The following is a 25,210-nucleotide window of genomic DNA, read 5'->3' as shown; positions in this document are numbered from 1 at the left end:
GATTCAATCATACAGTTTGCAGTGTACATAGATTTGTAAAGCAATATTCCTGAACTTTGTTTAATCTCATGGTTACTGTAAAATTTGTGTGAATGAATCAATGCAGTGCATGTTATCTCAGCTTGCAGGGCTTGGATTCATTGAATGAGTTTACCAAAAATGTAAATATTGCAGAATATACAGCCTCATGCTACATAACTAAGCTCCTTTTCATGCTGAATAAACAAAATTATTAATGTATCTTAAATAGAAAACAATCCTTTGGATAGATTTTTACTCCAAAAGCATTTTATTAAAATAAATTTGATACAAATCCAAAAAATTGATTTAAATCCAAAAACTCTGATTTTTTTTTTTTTTTTTAACCACTTTAAGCCCACGGACGTCATATGACGTCCTGGGCTTTGAGCAGGTATATCTGAATGATGCCTGTAGTTACAGACATCATTCAGATATTGCCGGTTTCAGCCGGCGAATCTCTACACCATAGGAATGATCATAGCGGCCGTTCCGCCGCTTGATCGTTCCTATGGGAGGCGAGAGGGGGTGTCCCCCTCCCGCCGCCCTCCGGTGCTTGCTCCGACTCACCATTACGGGCGGAGAGTGGATCCGCCGGCGCCGGATGTAGATCATAGAGATTTCCGGCGGACCAGATGGTCCCCGGAGTCTATGATCGTCAGAGACCGGGCGCGATGTTATGACGTCACGCCCGGCCTCTCCATTCAAAAAAACGGCGCCACTTCGGCTGGGAAGCGGCGATCGTTTTATTTCTTTTTTTTATTTCAGGCTTCCCAGCCTAGTGGTGAGATATGGGGTCTTATTGACCCCATATCTCACTATTAAAAGGACCTGTCATGTCATATTGCTATTACAAGGGATGTTTACATTCCTTGTAATAGGAATAAAAGTGATCAATTTTTTTTTTTTTTCAAAAAAGTGTAAAAAAAAAAAAAAAATATATAATTAACAATAAAAAAAAAATAAAAAATTTTTTTAAGCGCCGCTGTCCCCGTGTGCTCGCACGCAGAAACGAACGCATACGTAAGTCCCGCCCACATATGAAAACGGTGTTCAAACCATACATGTGAGGTATCGCCGTGAACGTTGGAGCGAGAGCAATAATTTTGGCCCTAGACCTCCTCTGTAACTCAAGACATGTAACCAGTAAAAAAATTTCAAGCCTCGCCTATGGGGATTTTTAAGTACCGAACATTGGCGCCATTCCACGAGCGTGTGCAATTTTGAAGGGTGGCATGTTAGGTATCTATTTACTCGGCGTAACTTCATCTTTCACAAAATGCAAAAACATTGGGCTAACTTTACTGTTTTGTTTTTTTTTAAACACAAAACAGTTTTTTCCCCAAAAAAACGCGTTCGAAAAATACCTGCGCAAATACTGTGTGAGATAAAAAGTTGCAACAACTGCCATTGTATTCTCTAGGGTCTTTGCTAAAAAAACATATATAATGTTTGGGGGTTCTATGTAATTTTCTAGCAAAAAAATTATGATTTTTACATGTAGGAGCAAAGTGTCTTAATTGGCCCGGTATTGAAGTGGTTAATCATTGATTTATATCCACCCTGCTATTTACTAATTAGGTGACTTCTGAAGGCAATTGGTTCCACTAGATTTTATTTAGGGGTATCAGAGTAAAGGGGGCTGAAAACAAATGCACGCCACACTTTTCAGATATTTATTTGTAAAGTGGTCTGTCTTATACCAATGCCATTAAAGTCCCATTTTGCTTTAGGGATTTTTTTCCCAATATACAGTAGTTTGTTGTTCCCCTTACAGAATCCCACCATTTTAGATGGCTAAAAATATAATTGTTGTCATACCACTAACTCTGCCAGGTGGTGTTGAACGTGGATCTATGCAGTCACTACCAGGCGGGAGGTAATTTAGGCACAGCTCAAGGGACCCCTGGTGTTCCTCGGAACTCTGGTTGAGAAGTGCCGATCTAACCATTCTTCACTCTGAAACTGAAAAAGAAAAACTTGGTTGGTAAAAAATGGAATGTTCCTTTAAATCCTGCAGCCAGCCGTTGTGTCTGCAGATATCCTTCCCTACTGCACTGCTATATAAAGAGAGGCAGGATTTATTTAAACCTGGTTTATTGCAGGGATCAGTATTGCCATTTTAATGTATTTGAAATCTCTGAGCTTCATATAGAATGCAGACTGCAGCGGGTCTGTATGACATTATTCCAGCCACCCCCAGGAATGTAGACCCATAGCAGCTGTTGGCATCAGCTAAAATTCCTGCTGAACCATAAAATCCCATTACGGGTAGCGTTGTCTGTGGAGTTCTTGGTGCTTCATTTGCTCTTTTTAGATTTTTGCTGTTTTTCATTTTGCCCATTTCCTTTGCTTTTATTCTTCAAAAGCATTTCAAGATCATTTTAGATGACAGCAAACCTAGTTGGTGGGGAAGGGAGGTTGGGGTTGGGCGGGGGGGGGTGTGATGGCATTTACTTGGTTTGATCCTTACAACTGACCAGTGAGTTTTTTTCTTGAAGGGGTTTCTAGCCATTTTCTTATTTATGGCTGGCATTTACACTCGCCGGTCACTTTATTAGGTTCACCTTGCTAGTACCGGATTGGACCCCCTTTTGCCTTCAGAAGTGCCTTCATTCTTCATGGAATAGATTCTACAAGGTGTTGGAAACATTCCTCAGAGATTTTGGTCCATATTGACATGATAGCATCACGCAGTTGCTGCAGATTTGTCAGCTGCACATTCATGATGTGAATCTCTTGTTCCATCACATCCCAAAGGTGCTCTATTGGATGAGATCTGGTGACTGTGGAGGCCATTGGAGTACAGTGACCTCATTGTCATGTTCAAGAAACCAGTGGTGAGATGATTTGATCTTTGTGACATGGTGCATTATCCTGCTGGAAGGAGCCATCAGAAGATGGGTACACTGGAGTCATAATGGGAAGGACATGGTCAGCAACAATACTCAGGTTGGCCGTGACGTATAAACGATGTTCAGTTGGTACTAAGGGGCCCAAAGTGTGCCAAGAAAATATCCCCCCCACCATTACACCACCACCAGCCTGAACCGTTGATACAAAGGCAGGATGGATCCATGCTTTCATGTTGTTTACGCCAAATTCTATCCCTACCATCTGAATGTCGCAGCTGAAATCGAGACTCATCAGACCAGGCACATTTTTCCAATCTTCTGTTGTCCAATTTTGGTGAACCTGTACACATTGTAGCCTCAGTTTCCTGTTCTTAGCTGACAGGAGTGGCACCCAGTGTTGTCTTCTGCTGTAGCCCATCTGCTTCAAGGTTCAATGTGTTGTGCGTTTATAGGTGGTATTCTGCATACCTTGGATGTAATGAGTGGTTGAGTTACTGTTGTCTTTCTATCCTCCTTGAACCAGTCTGCCCATTCTCTTCTGACATCAACAAGGCATTTTTATCCACACAACTGCTGCTCACTGGATATTTTCTCTTTATCGGACCATTCTCTGTAAACCCGAGAGATGGTTGTGCGTGAAAATCCCAGTAGATCAACAGTTTTTGAAATACCCAGGCCAGCCCATCTGGCACCAACAACCATGCCACATTGAAAATTGCTTAAATCCCCTTTCTTCTCCATTCTGATTGGTTTGAACTTCAGCAAGTCGTCTTTGCCACATCTAGATGCCTAAATGCATTGAGTTGCTGCATTGTGATTGGCTGATTAGCAGTTTGTGTTACCAAGCAATTGAACAGGTGTACCTAATAAAGTGACCAGTGGGTGCACTGTATATAGCAATGACAATGTACGAAGCCCTATATACACTGTGTGTTCACATCAGTCCCTACTATACCCCTTCTTCAGAAATTACCTTGTGTTCTGCTGCTTTTTTTTTTTTTTTTTTTTTTTTTTTTTTTTTTTTAAATAAAACTATAGGGAAAACTTTTTTTTTTTTTAAATTTATTTATTTTCATTTTGGATAGAGTAAGGGAGGGTTATAACTCCTGTCAGGTTTTTTTTTTTCGTCATCTGTGTCCCATTATGTAGATTTCACTTTCTGTTCCATAGCCAAACAGGAAGTGAGAGGAAATCCCTGCAAATAAATGAAATTCCTTGGGGACCCCCAGCTCACCAGTTATAGTGTCCCCAGTGAAAGATTTCCTCTCTATTACTTTTCTGGGGACAACCCAAAATTTGGTATTTTCTTTTCTTTCACGTTCAATGGGAATGTGAAAGTAAAAGGAGTAACAGCAGCACACTGGTTTTCCCAGTAAATGGATGCGCCCATGGGGCGTGTGAGGACAAGTCTAAACATGGGAGGAGAACAGGTTGAGTTTTCTATAGCCAGAGAACTGACCACGCTGTGCTCTCATGCTTGGTGTTAGCAATAAAGCAGAGAGATTTCACACAAGGGAAGCAATAAAAAGAGAACAGGATATCCAAGGATGTCAACACATATCTAGAATGAAATGTTGGTATTACATATTCTTTAACTTGCATAGTTTGTTCAAATTTCACATGTTGGTAGAGAAATTCTTCCTCTATAGCAATGGCCTTCAAACTGTGGCTTTGGAGCGCTGTTCCTGCCGCTGAGACGAAGGACGGGGGCGCTGTTCCTGCCGCTGAGGCGAAGGACGGGGGCGCTGTTCCTGCCGCTGAGGCGAAGGACGGAGGGGCTGTTCCTGCCGCTGAGGCGAAGGACGGGGGCGCTGTTCCTGCCGCTGAGGCGAAGGACGGGGGCGCTGTTCCTGCCGCTGAGGCGAAGGACGGGGGCGCTGTTCCTGCCGCTGAGGCGAAGGACGGGGGCGCTGTTCCTGCCGCTGAGGCGAAGGACGGAGGGGCTGTTCCTGCCGCTGAGGCGAAGGACGGGGGCGCTGTTCCTGCCGCTGAGGCGAAGGACGGGGGCGCTGTTCCTGCCGCTGAGGCGAAGGACGGGGGCGCTGTTCCTGCCGCTGAGGCGAAGGACGGGGGCGCTGTTCCTGCCGCTGAGGCGAAGGACGGGGGCGCTGTTCCTGCCGCTGAGGCGAAGGACGGGGGCGCTGTTCCTGCCGCTGAGGCGAAGGACGGGGGGCGCTGTTCCTGCCGCTGAGGCGAAGGACGGGGGGCGCTGTTCCTGCCGCTGAGGCAAAGGACGGGGGGCGCTGTTCCTGCCGCTGAGGCGAAGGACGGGGGGCGCTGTTCCTGCCGCTGAGGCGAAGGACGGGGGGCGCTGTTCCTGCCGCTGAGGCGAAGGACGGGGGGCGCTGTTCCTGCCGCTGAGGCGAAGGACGGGGGGCGCTGTTCCTGCCGCTGAGGCGAAGGACGGGGGCGCTGTTCCTGCCGCTGAGGCGAAGGACGGGGGGCGCTGTTCCTGCCGCTGAGGCGAAGGACGGGGGGCGCTGTTCCTGCCGCTGAGGCGAAGGACGGGGGGCGCTGTTCCTGCCGCTGAGGCGAAGGACGGGGGGCGCTGTTCCTGCCGCTGAGGCGAAGGACGGGGGCGCTGTTCCTGCCGCTGAGGCGAAGGACGGGGGCGCTGTTCCTGCCGCTGAGGCGAAGGACGGGGGCGCTGTTCCTGCCGCTGAGGCGAAGGACGGGGGCGCTGTTCCTGCCGCTGAGGCGAAGGACGGGGGAGCTGTTCCTGCCGCTGAGGCGAAGGACGGGGGCGCTGTTCCTGCCGCTGAGGCGAAGGACGGGGGCGCTGTTCCTGCCGCTGAGGCGAAGGACGGGGGCGCTGTTCCTGCCGCTGAGGCGAAGGACGGGGGGCGCTGTTCCTGCCGCTGAGGCGAAGGACGGGGGGCGCTGTTCCTGCCGCTGAGGCGAAGGACGGGGGGCGCTGTTCCTGCCGCTGAGGCGAAGGACGGGGGGCGCTGTTCCTGCCGCTGAGGCGAAGGACGGGGTGCGCTGTTCCTGCCGCTGAGGCGAAGGACGGGGGCGCTGTTCCTGCCGCTGAGGCGAAGGACGGGGGGCGCTGTTCCTGCCGCTGAGGCGAAGGACGGGGGGCGCTGTTCCTGCCGCTGAGGCGAAGGACGGGGGGCGCTGTTCCTGCCGCTGAGGCGAAGGACGGGGGGCGCTGTTCCTGCCGCTGAGGCGAAGGACGGGGGGCGCTGTTCCTGCCGCTGAGGCGAAGGACGGGGGGCGCTGTTCCTGCCGCTGAGGCGAAGGACGGGGGGCGCTGTTCCTGCCGCTGAGGCGAAGGACGGGGGGCGCTGTTCCTGCCGCTGAGGCGAAGGACGGGGGCGCTGTTCCTGCCGCTGAGGCGAAGGACGGGGGCGCTGTTCCTGCCGCTGAGGCGAAGGACGGGGGGCGCTGTTCCTGCCGCTGAGGCGAAGGACGGGGGGCGCTGTTCCTGCCGCTGAGGCGAAGGACGGGGGGCGCTGTTCCTGCCGCTGAGGCGAAGGACGGGGGGCGCTGTTCCTGCCGCTGAGGCGAAGGACGGGGGCGCTGTTCCTGCCGCTGAGGCGAAGGACGGGGGGCGCTGTTCCTGCCGCTGAGGCGAAGGACGGGGGCGTTGTTCCTGCCGCTGAGGCGAAGGACGGGGGGCGCTGTTCCTGCCGCTGAGGCGAAGGACGGGGGGCGCTGTTCCTGCCGCTGAGGCGAAGGACGGGGTCGCTGTTCCTGGCGCTGAGGCGTAGGACGGGGTCGCTGTTCCTGGCGCTGAGGCGAAGGACGGGGTCGCTGTTCCTGGCGCTGAGGCGAAGGACGGGGTCGCTGTTCCTGGCGCTGAGACGAAGGACGGGGTCGCTGTTCCTGGCCCTGAGACGAAGGACGGGGTCGCTGTTCCTGGCGCTGAGACGAAGGACGGGGTCGCTGTTCCTGGCGCTGAGACGAAGGACGGGGACGATGTTCCTGGCGCTGAGACGAAGGACGGGGACGATGTTCCTGGCGCTGAGACGAAGGACGGGGACGATGTTCCTGGAGTTGAGACGAAGGACGGGGACGATGTTCCTGGAGTTGAGACGAAGGACAGGGGCGCTAATAATTCCCCTAATACCAAAGATGGGACATTGTTTAATCCTAATGGCCATAGTCTGGCCCCTCTAAAGTCTGAAGCACAATAAACTGGCCCTTTGTTTAGAAAGTTTGGAGACCCCTGCTCTATAGTGACACTTCTTCTTAATTTCCATTGCAGATAAAAAAAATATTCCAAGCAGAAGCAACATGCTGTCATTGAATTCTTGACAAAGTGGGGTGTATGCTGTCTGACATCCACAGACGGCTACAGAATGTTTATGTAGATGACACGATTGACAAGAGCAATGTTTTGTCATTGGTGACCCTTGTCAATGGTGTCATCTACATAAACATTATGTAGCCTTCTATGGATATCGGACAGCCTGCACCCCTACTTCGTCAAGAACTTGGTGAGGGCATGTTGCTTCTGCAACATGAAATTTAAACAACCTATGTACATTATGCCCACTTTTGCATTACTTTCGGTACAGTCTTTGTATATTGGGTGAGTGTTTATTTAATTCTCTGTGACCAGGCGGTCCTCTCCATTGTCCTCCTCTAGTATGGCATACACACACACACACTGGGCTGTATAAGCAATGTGTGAGTACAGGAAGGCAATGAGTGATCGGCATTGTGCTGGAAGATGACTTCATATCCTGGCCACAATGCAGCATATGACGAATCCGGAGCACTTCCATGGGAAGAGTTCTTTCCAATGTGTAGAAGACTTGGCTGGTTCCTCCGCTGATGTGATCGTTTTTTATCCCGAGACTCATCTGTGTTCTATATAACAGCCGCCTGCCTGTAATTTATGGTCAGGAGATATAATGCACTTCACATGTGTAAGCATTTCTGCTGCCATGGATTGTATCATCTACTTCTCTCAGAAAAAATGTTCTTCTGTATCCTGATGACTTCCAACTATTCTTTATCGGAAAATCCCCAACTGTGCTGAGCTAGACACGTGTGCACACAACTAATACAGAAGACTGTACAAAGTTATACAGTGTATGGCTAGGCAAGAAAAAAAAAGTGTACAGTACGTGCACATCCCCTGTGCTTTATCTTTTAAAAAATATTGCAAGTATAGAAAAAATGCTTGAGACTCAGTGAGCTCCTGATTTTCTGTTTGAGTCTACAACACTGGCGTGGAAGTCTCTCCACTATGAGAATACTCAGCAGGGAGAATTTCCCCATCCACATCCAGTGTGTGGATGGGGGAATTGGGTCAGGTTTTTTCTTCCGCTCAACTCACTGCTTGAATGAAAAAACTGAATCATCCTTGTCACATATGTCAAACACAAGGCTTCTGGGCCGAATCTGGCCCGCGAGGCTCTTGCAACTCTCCTGCAGCTGTGACCCCCCCCCCCCCACCTTGTTTCAGCAGTTGGCAGCAGAGAAGAGGACAGAACTCCTCCTTCAGATCTTGCGCCTCTCAGTGCAGCCACAGCATCCTTCCGTCTCTGCCTCCCCTGGTCTCAGCATTTAGCAGACTCTTGCAGCTGAAACCAGCCATCCTCTGGTCCTCCTCCTGACCCTGCACTTTCTGCTTCCCAGGTCTATCCCCAGCTTCTTCCTGGTAGCAGCACAAGGTAAAGGGAGGTGCACTGCACTGTAAGGGAGGGTGAGGGACTCCTAACTTCTGGTGGTGCAGGGGACTTTTGACATCTGATGTAAGGGGGGGTTGGGGTGCTCTGGACAGTCTTACAGATACAACTGGCCCTTTGAGGGCAACCATAATACTGATGCTGCTCGTCATTAAATTGGATTTGACACCTCCTAATCTATGGCCTGCCTACGTTAACTGACGTTGCCTATTTTAGCCTAGGCTTTAATGACCCCGGTCATGAAAGGGTTAAGGAGCATATGTATCAATCCATTCCATTACCTAAACTTGCCACAAATGTAGGCAACTGAGGTCAAAATGAACAAGGGTAGGTCATCTTTCGCAAAAACTTCTTGTCAGTTTGTTCAGAGGATGAGCAAATCTCTGCTTCTCTTGGGGCCCTCGGGCTGGTTCTGTAATGTAGTAGCTGGGCTCACTGACCAGAAGGAAGACTCCGGTGGTGGAAGGGACAGGGCCAAACTCTACTTTTACTAAGTCAACATTTTGGTTATAAAGTACAGAGTTCTGCTTTAACATTTGTAAAACAAGTTTGAAAACATAATGCCAAAGCCAAAATTAGCTTGCATATTTTAGCATGGAGAGCGTAATTAACACCGTTCTGAAGTGATAATTAATTTCCAGCTAATAACCATAACACCTATGAGGAAGCCTCTGCAGAGCTGTAACTTTTTTCGCACCTAAAGGTTTGACTTCAACTTTATTTTTTAATTACAAAAAAAAAAATCAGATGTTGCATAGTGCTGAATATGCTTGGCTAGAAACCCGTTATCTTGTACTACATAAATGGAACATTGAAATTTTACTTTTTCCATTACATCATTTGGCTGTTTGGGATGGCTTTTTTTTTTCCATTGAACCCATAACCCCCTTCATGTTGTGTGTCAGGTGACCTTGTGTTATCTTGTTTTAGCATTTTATTTTCCACCCACTTCCTGTCTATGTGTATAATTCTCTCACTGTACTTGTACACTGCAGGGCAGTAAACACGGTTGTAAGTATTTAAATGGGTTAACACTTGGATAAATGCATTTTTGCCACTGCAGGTGGAACAGACACTCCACAACATCAATACACTATTAGGAAACATGCTGCAATCCTCAAGAAGACCAACAGATCTAACACTACTAGAGATCTGAAAAGGGCAGAACCCTAATACCCTGAAATACATTAGCTACATTTGATGTCCTATACCAGTGGTCTTCAAACTGTGGCCCATGGGTCAGATGAGGCCCTTTGCTTGTCTTTTTCCGGCCCTTGAGGCACCATTCCATCCACCGACGCCAACGATGAGGCACTAATCCTCCCACTGACACCAATGTTGGGGCACTATTCCTCCCACTGATGCCAACAATGGGGCACCATTTTACCAAAAAACACCAATGACCGTGCTTTCTCCCAGTGACACCAATGGTGGGGCACTTTTCCTCCCACTGACACAAATGATGGGACACCATTACTCCCACTGATGCCCTCAATGAGGCATCATTTGATCGAAAGACACCAATGACAGGGCTCTTTTCCTCCCACTGACACCAATGATGGGGCACCATTCCTCCCAAAGACACCAATGAAGGGTAACCATTCCATCCACTGACACCAATGATGGGGCTCCATTCCTACCACTGAGACCAATGATGGGGCACCATTCCTCCCCTAAATACCAACAATAGAGCAGCATTTCACCTTCTGATAACAGCAATGGTGCACTATTCCCCCCACTTAAACCAATGAGGAGGCACTGTTTATTCCCAATGGCCACAGTCTGGCCCCCCTAAAGGTAGTAAACTGGCCCTCCATTCAGAAAGTTTGGAGACTCCTGTCCTATACCTGTCAAGTGGTCATTGTTCTCCAACCAGCTAGAGTTTCCAAGACTTTCTATTCACACACTTCACTCTTCATCTGACTCCAAAACCATAATGTAGAGTAGTGGTCTCGAAACTGGCCCGGCAGAGGATGTGGCCCTTTGCTTGCATTTATCCAGCCCTTGGGGCCATATTTCCTTTACCAGACCAAAAGTGAGTAAATAAGAAAAAGTCATTGTTGGGGTTTACATAAACTTTAATCGGTAACATTAAACACCCTCTTAACCAGTCTATCTCAGCCAGGGTTCCGTTGAATTCTAGGGTTTTTACAGAGGTTGCTAGGGGTTATTTGAACAATGAGCAGTTTCTGCTTCTCGTATATAATTTACCACTATGTCTGTAAAGGTTCTCATTTATCCAGGTTATAGTACAGTATGTCTAGTAGTATTTTATTTACATTCAGCTGGACTTGTTCTGTAATGATAAAGACGCTTCATAGCTCATGCAAATAACTTCTTTAGTTCTAATGAGTGTTTTCACAAACGTTCACACCTTCAGCCATGTAAATTGATGGATTAACACCTATGAAGCCTTTCTGACACCATGGATGGGATAATGAACATGGTGGCTCCACAGTTTTCACATCCCCGATCCTGTTCTTGGACAATAGGAGATTGGATCAAAGAACTGGTGCTACCTGTGTAGGTATAAATGTTGGGGTATCTTCCTGACACTCATTAGAACTAAAAATGTTTCTTGAACGAGCTATGAGCTGTCTTCAGCATTACAGAACAAGTTCAGCTGAATGTGACCAACTAGTACTAGATATAATCTACCATTGACACCAAGGATCTTTTCAAATTTCTTTAAGCCCCCAGTCACACTGGTGCGACTTGTTATGCAATTTGATAGTTTCAAATCGCATAAAAAGTCGCACCCTATTGTCCGCAATGGAAGAAGTCAAATCGGTGTGACTCCAACTTCATGTGAGTTGCACTGATTTTGTAAGTAGTTCTTGCACTACTTTTTGTAAGTTCCGGTACGACTTGCATAGACATCTGTGCATAAATTTGCACAGATGTTTTTTAAGTAACTGAAGTACTACTACTTTGAAATCGTACTGGTGGTGGTGGTTCACATCTCCACTTCAAAGTCGCCTGAAGTGCAAAAAAGTTTTGAAGCTTCCTTTTGTAGCTCAGCTTTATTTTTTTTTTTTAAGCGTTTTTTCCCCATAAAAAAGCATTGAGACGTGTTTTTTGTAACATGTTACACCCTTATCCTGGTTGTAACATGTAATATGTTACGAACTGACCGGCCCCCGCTCTGACAGGTAGCAGAGATCTTCTACCCCAGCTAGCTGTCACTATTAAAAAAAAAAAAGCTCCTTCCACCCGGCCACGACACTTGTTCACAGTCCTCAGTGAATGGGAGGACTACAAGTCCCGACATCCTTTGCATTTGTCGGGTTGTAGTTTTCAACGAACTACCACGGTGATGTGGAGCGCTGTGGTAGTTCATTCATGCTTCCTGTCAGATTGTATCTGCTTGCCCGAACAAAGTACGGGCACACAGATACACTGACAGGTATGCAGGGGACCTGCATGGTACCAGCAATCTGCTAAAGGTGGTAGAATACATTAGAGGCTCCAAAAACCTGCAAAAAAATTTGCATTTGTTTTTATTTTTTTCCTAACAGGTGAACTTAACCTTTAAATAAAATAAATAATAATAAATAAAAAGATAATTATACATTTATTAATAAAAAAATAAAATCTATAAATAAATTAACCTCTAACCCCAACTCTGACCCTTAACCCTAACAAAAAAATAAATAAAAATAATAATGATTCATGAATAAACTCCTAACACTAACAAAATAATAAGAAAAAAATTAAAGCATAAATTAATTATTTAACCTCAACCCCGACTCTAACCCTTGCCCTAACACCCAACCCTAACCCTAACAAAAAAATAAAATAAGTAAAAGAAAAAAGTGGACGAAAAATTGGAAAAAGCTTAAAAACATAGCAACAAATGATGACTGATGATATTTTTCTCTACTGGCGAATAAAAAAAAAAAAATAGCAAAGCTCAAAAAACGCTTTAAAAACGATGTACAAAAACACGCATAAAAACGTGCGACAAAATACTCAAAAATGCAAAGCTCAGGTGTGAACGTGACCATATTCTCCAAAATATAAATTATTTCTCATCAAGCAGAACAGGAACCCCTCCTAATGATTTCAGAAGCTGTGGAGACCAGTCCCTGTTCACACTTTAGATTGAGCAAACCCAAACAATTTGGACATTTTTTTTTTTTTGCATGTTTATGTTGGCGACTTGTAGAAGAACACAATCACTCATTTTTGGCCTCCTAGATTTTTAAATGGACATGTTTTTTAAGAGATCCAGTTCTAGTCCAAGGAGCCAGAAATGTGTGATTCTGCCCCAAAGACACAATGCTCAGGTGTGAATAGACCATTCAAAATAAAGGAATTCTACATCTTAGGCATTTTTGTGCTTTTTGAATCCCGCAACAAAGTTCTCAGGTGTGAATGGAGGCCTAAGAACTCACCAGAGGTCTCATCCATAGGATCCCTGGGAGATGAAAGAAATTGTCTGGTGGCTTCACCCTCCAGCTTCTATTAAAAAGAATATACAAGTTGTAGGTGGACCGACCCTTTAACATTCCCCATTCCTCATGTATTATCACAATGTTCACCAACAAAAACAAGACAAGCCCATTTGGTCAAACATCTGTTGTTGTGGAGTGTTGAGGAAATGATCTATTAAACTCTTTATAACTAGGAAATCCTGCAAAGATTGGAAGATAACCGTCATTATACAAGGAAATGTCATTTCCATATGGAAACACATGAGGTCTTGTTAGCTGAAAATAAATGTTGTGCACATGTTCCCCTTTTCTGTAAAGTGTCTTCATACTTTTTATTTTTTCGTTCCAGCCCACAGTACCATCCGTGCCAAACTACAAGGCGTCGATGACCATCCCAGACTGGTTGCAAGCAGTACAGAAATACATGAAGACATTGCAGTATCCTTTCTGTTATACAATGTGACTGAGCGGTGGAAGAACGTTCCAATATTTCCAGTGTTTTATATCAGACTGCGTTCTACTAAATGAAAGGGTCGGGATGGTGGGCACTTTGGTGTTAGGAAGGGAGGTGCCCTGTCCGGGGGTCTGTTGTTGGCAGCTGAGACCATTATGAACAGCCAGAATATATTTTTGTATAGTTTTTGCGGCTTTAAAGAGGAACTGCAGTTTAAATAAAAAACTAAATTAAAAGTCGGCAGCTACAAATACGCTACTGTATCTGCTGACTTTTAAGAAACAGGCACTCACCAGTCCTGTCTTCACCTGGGCTGGTTCTTCCCCAGTCTTCAAATCCGGGCGCTGCCAACTTGGCTGTGGAAGCCACCTGTGACTTCCTGCTGTTTGACAGTCGACTCCCAACTGTGCATTTGCAAGGTTGTTCTACACTGTCAAATTTGTCCCGCAGCCTCCTGGGACGTGTTACGTTTCCCTGTACATAGAGGGCAGAGAAAAAGGTGGGCCAAATGTATGTGATTTTACGTCGTGAGAGCCGTGATCTTTTTATTCTAAGTAAAAAAATTCTAATTTTGCCCAGAATCGTGCAGCTCTACTACTAATGTAATTTAGTTGTATATTTCTTAAAGTGTTTAAGTCTAAAATCTCATTCTGTGCCAGCCCCTCTATTAGAGGCTGGCATACCACACTATGGAAGTCCTTTGTAAAAACAAGTGTTATAAATACCTCTTTAGAGCTGTCTTCAGGCTGGTCACATGACTTGCGGCTGCTTTACAGCTCCGATACGTTGCTTCTGCGGGAGGGACCGAGATCTCCATCTGAGTTCAGCCGGGGAGATTGCGTGACCTTCTGCAGAGGCAATGTATCAGAGCTGTAAAGGGGCCGCAAGTCATGTCACCGGCCTGAAGACAGCTCTAAAGAGGTATTTATAATGCTTGTTTTTACAAAGGACTTCCATAGTGTGGTATGCCAGCCTCTAATAGAGGGTCTGGCAGTGCCAATTTTATTTTTTTTTTGAATAATAGCGAGGGGGCAGAGACAGACACAGAGAGGGAGCTGACAGGCAGGATGGAGGGGGTGAGGGGGAGAGAGAGGAGAGCTGAGAGCAGGGCAGCATATGACGGAGGGGTGCACTCCGACCACGGTGGTCAGGGCTGAGTAGCCCTGGTTATCGTGGTCAGTATAGAGAGGGCATACAGGAAGATGCAGGTTCAGGGAGGTGGTTTTACAGTTTAGAGGGGGGCAGATTACACAGCACAAGCACTGTGCGGTGTAATCTGCTTTAAGGGACCCGAATCTGATTTTTTTTTTTGAGGGGGGGTTAACAAACACTTTTTAAAAAAAAAAAAACAACCATACACACATACTGTATATTTTGAAATACAACTAACATAAGTACCTGAATTTGCCTTGATGCTATCGCCTGCACATCAATGCTGAGAGAGGTAGGGGCAGTACTTGGAGCCAGTTACGTTGTGGTGCTTGCACAAATGCTGACGGGGAGAGCGCAGAGTGAGCGAGGCTTGATAAGCTGTCAATGGGTTGCTATTCATTCATTGTCCGATTAGCAGGCTAGAGGCAGAGAGTTGGCACCACTATATACCTTAAAGAGAAACTGCAGTCTGCTTGCATAATTTGTAATAAAAACATCTATGCCATTCTGAAGCTTCCCTCCAACCACTTTGCATATTATTTTATATATACTGCGATTCTGTACTTGCCAAATATGCTGCAGAAATCTCCCTCCACTGAGTCTGGCTGCAACCATTTTAACTGTGGGCAGCTGAACCTGCTGCCTTTTCACTTCCTGGATTTACAAAGACACACAGAGGCACACCTCCAGCTCTGCAGCTCTCATTGGCCCTCTTATGACTCACCCCCCTTCCTTCCTGGCAAACTTTCACAAGAGTGAGAGAGAGAGAGCTGTGCATGTCATAAGCCTAGGCTAATGACCAGACAAGAAACAGGAAGTTGGCTGTGTAAGGTATTTACTGGCAGAAAAAAATGTTTTACTATCCAAAGTTAAATGAACAAGGGCAGAAGATTTAATAGCTGGAAAGTTAAAAAAAATGACTGAAGGCCTGCTTTAGGTTTTACATGTACATCTGTTGTCTTCAGCTTTATATACGGTTTAGAAAGTGCACATCTTGTTAGAACTGTCACGTCCTCATTCAGCTGTAGCAGTGTGTTACACCGAGTGACACTGCTGTCTCAATGTTTTATCACGTGTCAGAGAACTTGTCAGAAGTTATCATTCTGATAACTGAAGAATGGAGCAGAAGAAAGACACAAGACCTAGTGCTTTGGAGAGAGATAAGAAAACACTGCAGATATAGGTGCCCATTTTACACATGTAAGGCAGTGTCATAATGTGCTAGTATGGATCACATACTAGCACATTATGTAAAACTTACCTGAAAACGAAACCTTCCAGCAGCGTGCTGTCACCGCTGAAGGCACTTCCATTTTCACCCGGTCTTCCTTCTGGGTTCGCAGACTCTGGCTGTGTAAGTGGACGTTCCTTCAGAGCGCATGCACCGGTGACCACACCGGCTGCATGTACAGTAGGTATTTCCTAGATGGCGCAAGTTTAGGAGATATTTACTGTACTTATAGGCAAGCCTAATTAACAGCTTCAGCCCCGGAAGGATTTACCCCCTTCCTGACCAGAGCACTTTTTGTGATTCGGCACTGCGTCGCTTTAACTGACAATTGCGCGGTCGTGCGACGTGGCTCCGAAACAAAATTGACGTCCTTTTTTTCCCATAAATAGAGCTTTCTTTTGGTGGTATTTGATCATCTCTGCGATTTTTTTTATTTTTTGCGCCATAAACAAAATAAGAGTAAGAATTTTGAAAAAAACGCATTATTTTTTACATTTTGCTATAATAATTATCCCCCAAAAAATATATAAAGAAAAATTTTTTTTCCTCATTTTAGGCCGATCCGTATTCTTCTACATATTTTTGTTAAAAAAAAATCGCAATAAGCGTTTATTGATTTGTTTGCGCAAAAGTTATAGCGTTTACAAAATAGGGGATAGTTTTATGGCGTTTTTATTAATTTTTTTTTTACTAGTAATGGCGGCGATCAGCGATTTTTATTGTGACTGCGACGTTATGGCAGACATGTCGGACATTTTTGGGACCATTGTCATTTATACAGCAATCAGTGCTATAAAAATGCATTGATTCCTGTATAAATGACACTGGCAGTGAAGAGGTTAACGACTAGGGGCGGAGAGGGGTTAAGTGTGTCCTAAGGGAGTGATTTCTAACTGTTAGGGGTATGGGCTGGAGTGTGACGTCACTGATCTCTGCTCCGATGACAGGCTGTTCACAACGGCATCTCCCCGTTCGTCCTCTCCGTGAGGCGATCGCGGGTATGCCCGCGGCGATCGAGTCCGCGGGACCTGCGACCCGACTCACGGAGATCGCGGCAGACGCGTGCCGCCGGCGCGCGCGCACAAATGGCGGCAAATTCAAAGTGACGTACGGGTACGTTACTTTGCGCAGCCGTGCCATTCTGCCGACGTAAATGTACAGGAGCCGGTCAGGAACCGGTTATAGGCTTACTTATGGGTATAAATCATGCATGGGCGTTTACTTCCACTTTAAAGCTGGCCATAGATGGAACAACCTGTGGTGGCAGGAAAGAAAATCGCTTGATTCCCCCATCAACGCAGACAGTGTTGATGATGGAATCCTTCCCGTAGAGCCATTGGGTGCTCCCAGCGGGGGGGGCAGGGGGAGCTGTCCCTGCCATAAGAAAACTGTGATTACTGCTAGCGGTTATAATAGCTGCTAGCAATAATCGCATGTAAAATCTGACAGGCTGGTTGTTCCCAAGTTGATTGATCTATCAATTAGGGTACATTCAGCATGCCCATACATGGTTCAAATCTTGTCCAGTCCCTGCTGAATGGCCAGCTTTACACTAAGCCTTGATTCACACAGGGGCAACACGACTTCAGCGCGACTTTGCAAGGCGACTTCAACGCGGCTTCAACGCGACTTCAAGTCGCCTCCAGGACAGGCGACTTTGGCTGTGGCCAATCACAGAATAATCAGCTCTCTGGGAGGGAGGGGTTTGCCTGGGTAACTAATTTCTTTTCCTGTAAAGTCGCTTCAATATAGATGGAGATCCGACTTGGAGGCGACTTCCATTGAATTCTATGGGTACAGGTCGCCTAGAAGTCGCCTTGAAGTAGTACAGGAACCTTTTTTGCAGTCGGAGCGACTTCAGTAGTGTACATTAAGACGTTCTCATTGACTATAATGCATTTCCCAAAGTCAAGCGACTTGTGGTGACTTGAGGGCTGACAAGTCGGATCCCAAGTCGTTGTAGTGTGAACCGACCCTAACAGAGAAAGCTGGGTCACCCTGTTGGTTATTTTGCACAACAGAGGTGTAGGAATCATAATAGTGCATGGATAGAATAGGAGTTTACATGAGTGGATGTGCTCTTTTAATTGTATTACCTCTTTTCTGAGACATATCCGTAGACTAGGTATCAGTTGTTTGCTGTCTTGTTTAGTTAGCTGGAATTTCATGGACTGTTGTAGAACACATCCTACATGTGTGCAGAGCCTGATGTCACAGTCATAAGACTGGAGGTTTTCATACACAAGGCTTTGTGTGTTTGATGTGAAGGGTGGGGGTGGGGGGGTCCACTTAAGGCAATATATGTTAACTTTGTATGTCTTCTAGTGATTTATAGTAACAGCTGTAGATGAGCTGGAATGACATCATTGTTCTTACTGAAAAGGCAGGATGCAGCATGCAACCTGAAGTGATAACCCCAAATTTTTCTGGTACAATCGTTTTTATTGAGTAAAACAATACCAAGATACAAGCTTGAGCAAAAAAAAAAAAAAAAACAGAACAGGTCCCATGTAGGTGAGCAAAACCGTAAATCACGTGTAAATACAAACAAAATACATTTTCAAGGTTTCAAAGCGAAAAGTAGAAGCATCCAGCATCTAGTGTTGGAGGTGGCAATGAGTAACTGGGCATGGAGGCCCGGAACATAGTGAGACAATATTTGTAGGCGGTGGCTCTCGCTACTGCCCATTGTTGTAACTGTTGTACTTTTGATATTTTACATAAAAATGTAATTTTATAAAAAAAAATCCCTCCAAAGTGAGGGAACCTTGGGGTGCGCCCATTGGAAGATTTCCCCTCTAAGGCTCAGTTCACACTAGGACGACTTGTCAGGCGACCTAGGTCGCCTGACAAGTAGCGTCCCGTTCAGTACAATGGAACCGTTCTAAGGGGAGCGACACAAGTCGCTCCGACTTAGAAAAAGGTTCCTGTACGACTTCGGGGGCGACTTGGGGCGACTTGCATAGACTTCTATACAGAAGTCGTTTTGCAAGTCGCCCGGGCAGTCGTGTGCAGGTCGCCTCGGTGAGGCGACCTGCAAGTCGTGCCGCCTCTGGTGTGAACCGAGGCTAATACTATTCTGGCAGACATCCCAAGTCTCCCGCGAGTCGCGGGAGTCTCCCCCATTTTGGCTGCCGGCTCACGGACACCCACGAGCGCCAGGCGATCTCCTGGCTGGGCCTGTCACTCAGTCACAGACAGAAAACGGAGCAGACGGCGGCCTCTCGGGCTGCTCTGTCTTCTGTCTGTGGCTGAGTGACAGGCGGATGTGATTGCATCCCCATCTGTGCGAGGTAGAGGACTGTAACAAATTCCTGCCTTCTAGATAGATGGAACACTAATCCAATGATACATTGCATTAGTGTGACGTGTATCATAAAAGGCGTGTGTTCAGGCTGTATTTCATGGGCACTGATCAGGCTGCATTTAAAGCAGGAGTCCTGCAACCTTTTTTTTTTTTTTTTTTTTTTTTTTTTTAGGTCATTGAGACACTTTGCTAACCCCAAAATAATACTCACAGTTTGGGTGTAATATTTCCGCCTCTGTCTGTTTTTGTACTGAAGAATAACTTAAAAAATGGGATGCTGGCTGTTTCCATCTTGCTTGTGGGCATGTGAAGCCCACAAGCATTGATTTCCTGGATGCGGTGAATGCTGTTCATTCACAGCTGGTTCACACGCATGATCATTGTTTCCGCACTGAATCTTGGAAAGCCTGACACTAAGCTCCCAGGAGACAGTGCGGCGCCGCGGAAAGGCAATAAACACGCCTACTCCCATGGGAGGAGAGACAGGAAGTGCCACCATAAAGTACAATATAAAGGTAATGACAGCGATTAAAAAAATTTTCGTGCGGCATTTGAACATCTATGCAATTAACTGAAAGGAGTAAGATTAAGTTAAACATTTGAGTGGAACCCCGCTTTAATAGGCACTGATCAGGCTGCATTTCATGGGCACTGGTAAGGCTGTATTTTTTTAACAGATATTGGCACTGATCAGGCTGCATTTAATTTTCACTGTTATAGCTGCATTTAATTGGCACTGGTAATGCTGTATGTAATTGGCACTGGTAAGGTTGCATGCAATTGGCACTGGTAAGGCTGCATTTAATTGGCACTGGTAAGGCTGCATTTAATTGGCACTGGTGAGGCTGCATTTATTTGGCACTGGTATGGCTGCATTTAATTGGCATTGGTATGGCTGCATTTAATTGGCACTGGTAAGGCTACATTTAATTGGCACTGATCAGGCTGCATCACTTAATTGGCACTGGTATGGCTAAATTTAATTGGCACTGGTATGGCTAAATGTAATTGGCACTGATCAGGCTGAGTTTAATTGGTGCTGGGAAGGCTGCATTTATTGGGGGGGGGGGGGGGGGTTCGGCGCTGGCCACCTCCCTGAAATTAGATTTTGCAGGTTGGGATGTCTGTTCTGGTGTCGACCCAGCTGGTCATGAGGAAAAGTGAGGATACAGTTATAAACAAGTCTGCACTGTTTGGGGGAGGGGCCCAGAGAAGAAGAGGATCAGGCTTCTCTGTGCAAAACCACTGCACAGAGCAGGTAAGTATTACATGTTTGTTATTTTTTTTAAATAAAAATGTTTCCTTTACAATCACTTATTTTATTTTCTGCTCTGATAAGCCTCCAAATCATTGATATTATTATAATTTTATATTTGGTGCTCCTTTTAAATAAATCCCCGCCTCTGGCAGTCCTGCGTTATAGCAAAGTGTGTGATTCTTTTTATCCGTATCTTGGTTCCTTATAGAGACAGGAGCGCTCCTCTCCTTGTTCCACTTGGCAGTTTGCGGTCTGTATGACCTCATTAATCACCCGGGTCATCTCTGCTCCGGTGCCAGAACCGTGCCTGAGAAGGCTTTCTATCACAATGTGCCATGTAATTGGGTTTGGCGGGGAGAGTTCAGAAGTGAGCCATTCGGGCAGAAACACCAACTCACAGGAGGCGGCTCGCAGCTGTTTCATGTACTCCATCGCCTTTCTGGAAACCAGAATGTTTTCTTAGAACTGCCCAGAAATGTATTCAGTGAGCGCACAAGAAACCAGACAATCTGTATTGTATTTATTTCTTTTTCATCCATTCTTATCTTTCTCTCATTCTTCACTAGTATTATTTTTCTTATCTATTGATCTATCGATCTACTGATCTATTGATCTACCTATTATCTGTCTGTCCTATCTAGGGCTTTTTTTCTCATAAAATAGGTGCAGGAACTCAACCATGATCCCCCAAATCCCCCTTCCCCCACATCCACACACACCCTCTAAACTGCATCAAATAGTGGGTGTTTTTAAATTTCACTAACAGTGGAAAGGTCCTAAAGGGGCATTAAATACCAGAAGTGCATAGTACAGTACATAGTCAGTACAGAGTGCAGAGTTCAGGGTTGCGCTGCATACAGAGTGCAGAGTTCAGGGTTGCGCTGCATACAGAGTGCAGAGTTCAGGGTTGCGCTGCATACAGAGTGCAGAGTTCAGGGTTGCGCTGCATACAGAGTGCAGAGTTCAGGGTTGCGCTGCATACAGAGTGCAGAGTTCAGGGTTGCGCTGCATACAGAGTGCAGAGTTCAGGGTTGGGCTGCATACAGAGTGCAGAGTTCAGGGTTGGGCTGCATACAGAGTGCAGAGTTCAGGGTTGCGCTACATACAGAGTGCAGAGTTCAGGGTTGGGCTGCATACAGAGTGCAGAGTTCAGGGTTGGGCTGCATACAGAGTGCAGAGTTCAGGGTTGGGCTACATACAGAGTGCAGAGTTCAGGGTTGCGCTACATACAGAGTGCAGAGTTCAGGGTTGCGCTACATACAGAGTGCAGAGTTCAGGGTTGCGCTACATACAGAGTGCAGAGTTCAGGGTTGCGCTACATACAGAGTGCAGAGTTCAGGGTTGCGCTACATACAGAGTGCAGAGTTCAGGGTTGCGCTACATACAGAGTGCAGAGTTCAGGGTTGCGCTACATACAGAGTGCAGAGTTCAGGGTTGCGCTACATACAGAGTGCAGAGTTCAGCCTTCTTCCACAGCTGCTTCCCTCTGCATCCTCCATCTGCATCTCACTCCTCTTCTTCTCTAGTACCTCCCAACACACTGTAGGCGGCTCTGCCTCTCTCACTTGCAGGGAGATCATCGAGTGGGGTTCCTGGCATCCATACAGCATAGGGTTGCCATCTGTCCAGGATTCACCCGGACAGTTCAGGTTTGGAATCATGTGTCTGGGTTTCAAACTGCCTGAAACCCGGACACATATTCAGACTGGACTATGGCTTCCCAGTAGGGTTGCTGGCTGCAGTTGTCGAAGCCGAGAGTGTCTGTTACACAGACACACACACACAGGAAAGGAGAGAGGGCTCAATCTACTCCTCTTCCTCCCGCCCTTACCCCTCTGTGTCTGCTCACACTCCAATCTCCAATCCCCGACACTGTGCCTCAGAAAAGGAAAGTGGGGGCCGGAAATTTGAAGTCCAGCAGCCTCAGATACATCTGGATGAGAGGCGCTTACTGCCAAGGGGTGAGTGAGCTCACCATCCATCCCTGTCTGTGACTGAAGTCTCCCCCCTTCTCTCTCCTGCCTCTGAATGAGTACACTAAAGAAAATCAGGGTTCTCATAGCACCCCTTACATCAGAGTTCCCCTTTACACCAGAAGCTGTGTTCCTCCTTACATCAGAATCCTCTCCATGCATCAGAGTTCTCAGTGTTTCCCCTTAAATCAGAGTTTCCAGAGCATCCCTTATGTCAGAGTCCCCAGAGTCCCCCCTAATGCCCCGTACACATGGTCGGACATTCTGACAACAAAATCCTAGGATTTTTTTCCGACGGATGTTGGCTCAAACTTGTCTTGCATACACACGGTTACACAAAGTTGTCGGAAAATCCGATCATTCTGAATGCGGTGACATAAAACACGTACGTCGGGACTATAAACGGGGCAGTAGCCAATAGCTTTCATCTCTTTATTTATTCTGAGCATGCGTGGCACTTTGTGCGTCGGATTTGTGTACACGCGATCGGAAATTCCGACAACAGATTTTGTTGTCGGAATATTTTATAGCCTGCTCTCAAACTTTGTGTGTCGGAGAATCCGATGGAAAATGTGTGATGGAGCCCACACACGGTCGGAATTTCCGACAACAAGGTCCTATCACACATTTTCCATCGTGAAATCCGACCGTGTGTACGGGGCATTACAGTGTAAGATATCTCTGCAAGTGGATTCAGGTTTGAAAGGGGAATTCTGTGGACTCTGATGTAAAAGGGGACTCTTGTGATTAATTGCATATGATTAGAAATGTTCCTTAATTTCAAAATATATGTATATTTTATACTATAAAAAAATATATAAATTCTGTGCACCGCTAAAGTGTTCGGGTTTGACTTGAAGAAAAGGTGGCAACCCTAATACAGCCCCCCAGGCACCTGCATCACCCTTGTCTCCATCCTGCACTCATTGGGAGCCACTCAGGAGATCAGATCTGTGAGCCATTGAGAGACAAGTTGTCACTTGTAGACACAAAAGCCGGACTTCTGTGTTTTACAAGTGATAGTGGTGAGCAGAGGGCCTGAGCCAGAGGTGGTGGAACGGAGTTTCACCAAGTTCCACCTGAAAAAAAAAATATATATAAAATATATATATATGTGTGTATGTATGTGTGTGTATATATGTATATATATATATATATATATATATATATATATATATATATATATATATATATAGTGGAACCTCGGATTACGAGCATAATCCGTTCCAGGAGTATGCTTGAAATCCAAAGTACTCGCATATCAAAGTGAGTTTTCCCATTGAAGTCAATGGAAACGAAAATAATTTGTTCCGCATTGACTTCAATGGGACGCAATACTGCATGCGGCCAGAGGTGGGGGGTGCCGGAGAGCCTCGGAAACGGCCAAAAAGGCCCGAGGACACTTTGGTTGACCTCGGCAAACCTCGGAAAGACTTCCTATCCGAAATTTGCCAGGGTCAGCTGTACTAGGGTCTTTCCGTGAATTTCCGAGCGGGACGTTTGGCTCTGCTCAGCTCCGGCGCCCCCCCACCTCAGGCCAAAAGCGGTACTGCACACCTGAATCGTGCTCGTTTTGCAAGATAACACTCGCAAACTGAGTTACAATTTTTAAAAATACAGTGCTTGTATTGCGAAACGTTCGTTAACCGGGTTACTCGCAATCCGAGGTTCCACTGTATATAAATATGTGTATATGTATGTATATATATATATATGTATGTATGTATGTATGTATGTATGTGTGTGTGTGTGTGTATATATACATTTATATTTTAAAAGCTCTAATGTGCAAGGCCCTCTGATTCCTCCTGTATCGAATTGTATTTTAACTGTACTGTCTGCCCTCATGTTGTAAAGCACTGCACATGTTGGCGCTATATAAATCCTGTATAATAATAATAATAATCTCTATCTCTTGCAAGTCATTTTTAGTGCTGTCCATGTAATTGGGGCATGGTCGTGGCCTGGGAGTATGGTAGAATGTGCATATAAGGAATGCCTTAGGAGGAGGTAGCACTGGGACACTATTAGGGGTAAGGGGATTTATAAATGGAGTAAGTGGTGAGTCCAGGAACATTATTAGTAAGGGATATATTGGTCTATGATTGACTAGCCGGTGACATGTTATATATTGTGCAGCTATTTTCATCTGTGATTCCTCTCCCCCCTATGCGGTGTGGAGTTTCCTCTTTTCTATGGAAGTAAAGTTCTGGACATGAGCAAGAAGTCTCGGGAAGTTTGTGTACTTCTGGGTATTCGGAATTGTATGTCGCCCGGTGTCATGGCTGCACCATTCAGCTCTCTTGGATTGTAGGTCTGTCTGCACTATCTTCTTTCATTTTCCAGACAATAGGCCCAATTCAGAAAATTTAAACACAAGGATGAGGATCTTAATTTCAGCCATGTGACTTTTCAAATCTCATTGGACTCATCTGATAATACGTTTTTTTTTAAACTAAGAATCCTTATCTTTGTGTGTAGATGCTCTGTGAATAAAGCATTGTATGTGCGAAGTCTGTACAAGGATCTGTCTTTAGGAATTTGCATTATTTAGGGCTCATGCACACAGCATGTTTTTACAGCTGCTGTTAGAGGCGTTTGACGTTTTTTTTTTTAACTGCCTCTAAAAGCCCCTCCATGTTAGTCTAGGTGTCCATGCACACATAAACTGTCAGAGGCGTTTGGAGGCATAAGCGTTTAGGGGCAGTAGAAAAAAAAGACAGCCTGTGCTTCAAGGAGCAGTAAAAACGAGCTGCTAAAACGTTTTTAGGCGTTTTTACAATATAAAGAGTGTTTTTAATGAAAAAAGCCCAAAAACGCAGGAAAACGCGCAGTGATTCTAATGTAAAAACGCAGTTGAATGTGAAAAAACTGGCATTTTTAG

General features: G+C 45.8%; 1 protein-coding gene across 2 annotated transcripts in view; it reads left to right on the top strand.

Annotated features, from left to right (window-relative positions):
• Positions 1-25,210, top strand: part of VASH2 (vasohibin 2) — a 157,135-nt gene that overhangs the window by 42,047 nt on the left and 89,878 nt on the right. For both annotated transcript variants that reach the window (XM_073628397.1, XM_073628398.1), the window contains exon 3: positions 13,301-13,389. In XM_073628397.1, coding sequence (XP_073484498.1) covers positions 13,301-13,389 — 89 coding nt within the window. The remainder of the gene's footprint in view (positions 1-13,300; positions 13,390-25,210) is intronic.

This window comes from Aquarana catesbeiana, linkage group LG04, assembly GCF_042186555.1.
Source record: "Aquarana catesbeiana isolate 2022-GZ linkage group LG04, ASM4218655v1, whole genome shotgun sequence".
NCBI classification, from domain to species: Eukaryota; Metazoa; Chordata; class Amphibia; order Anura; family Ranidae; genus Aquarana; species Aquarana catesbeiana.
Note: the sequence above shows the minus strand (reverse complement) of the source record. Positions and strands in the feature narration are given on the sequence as shown.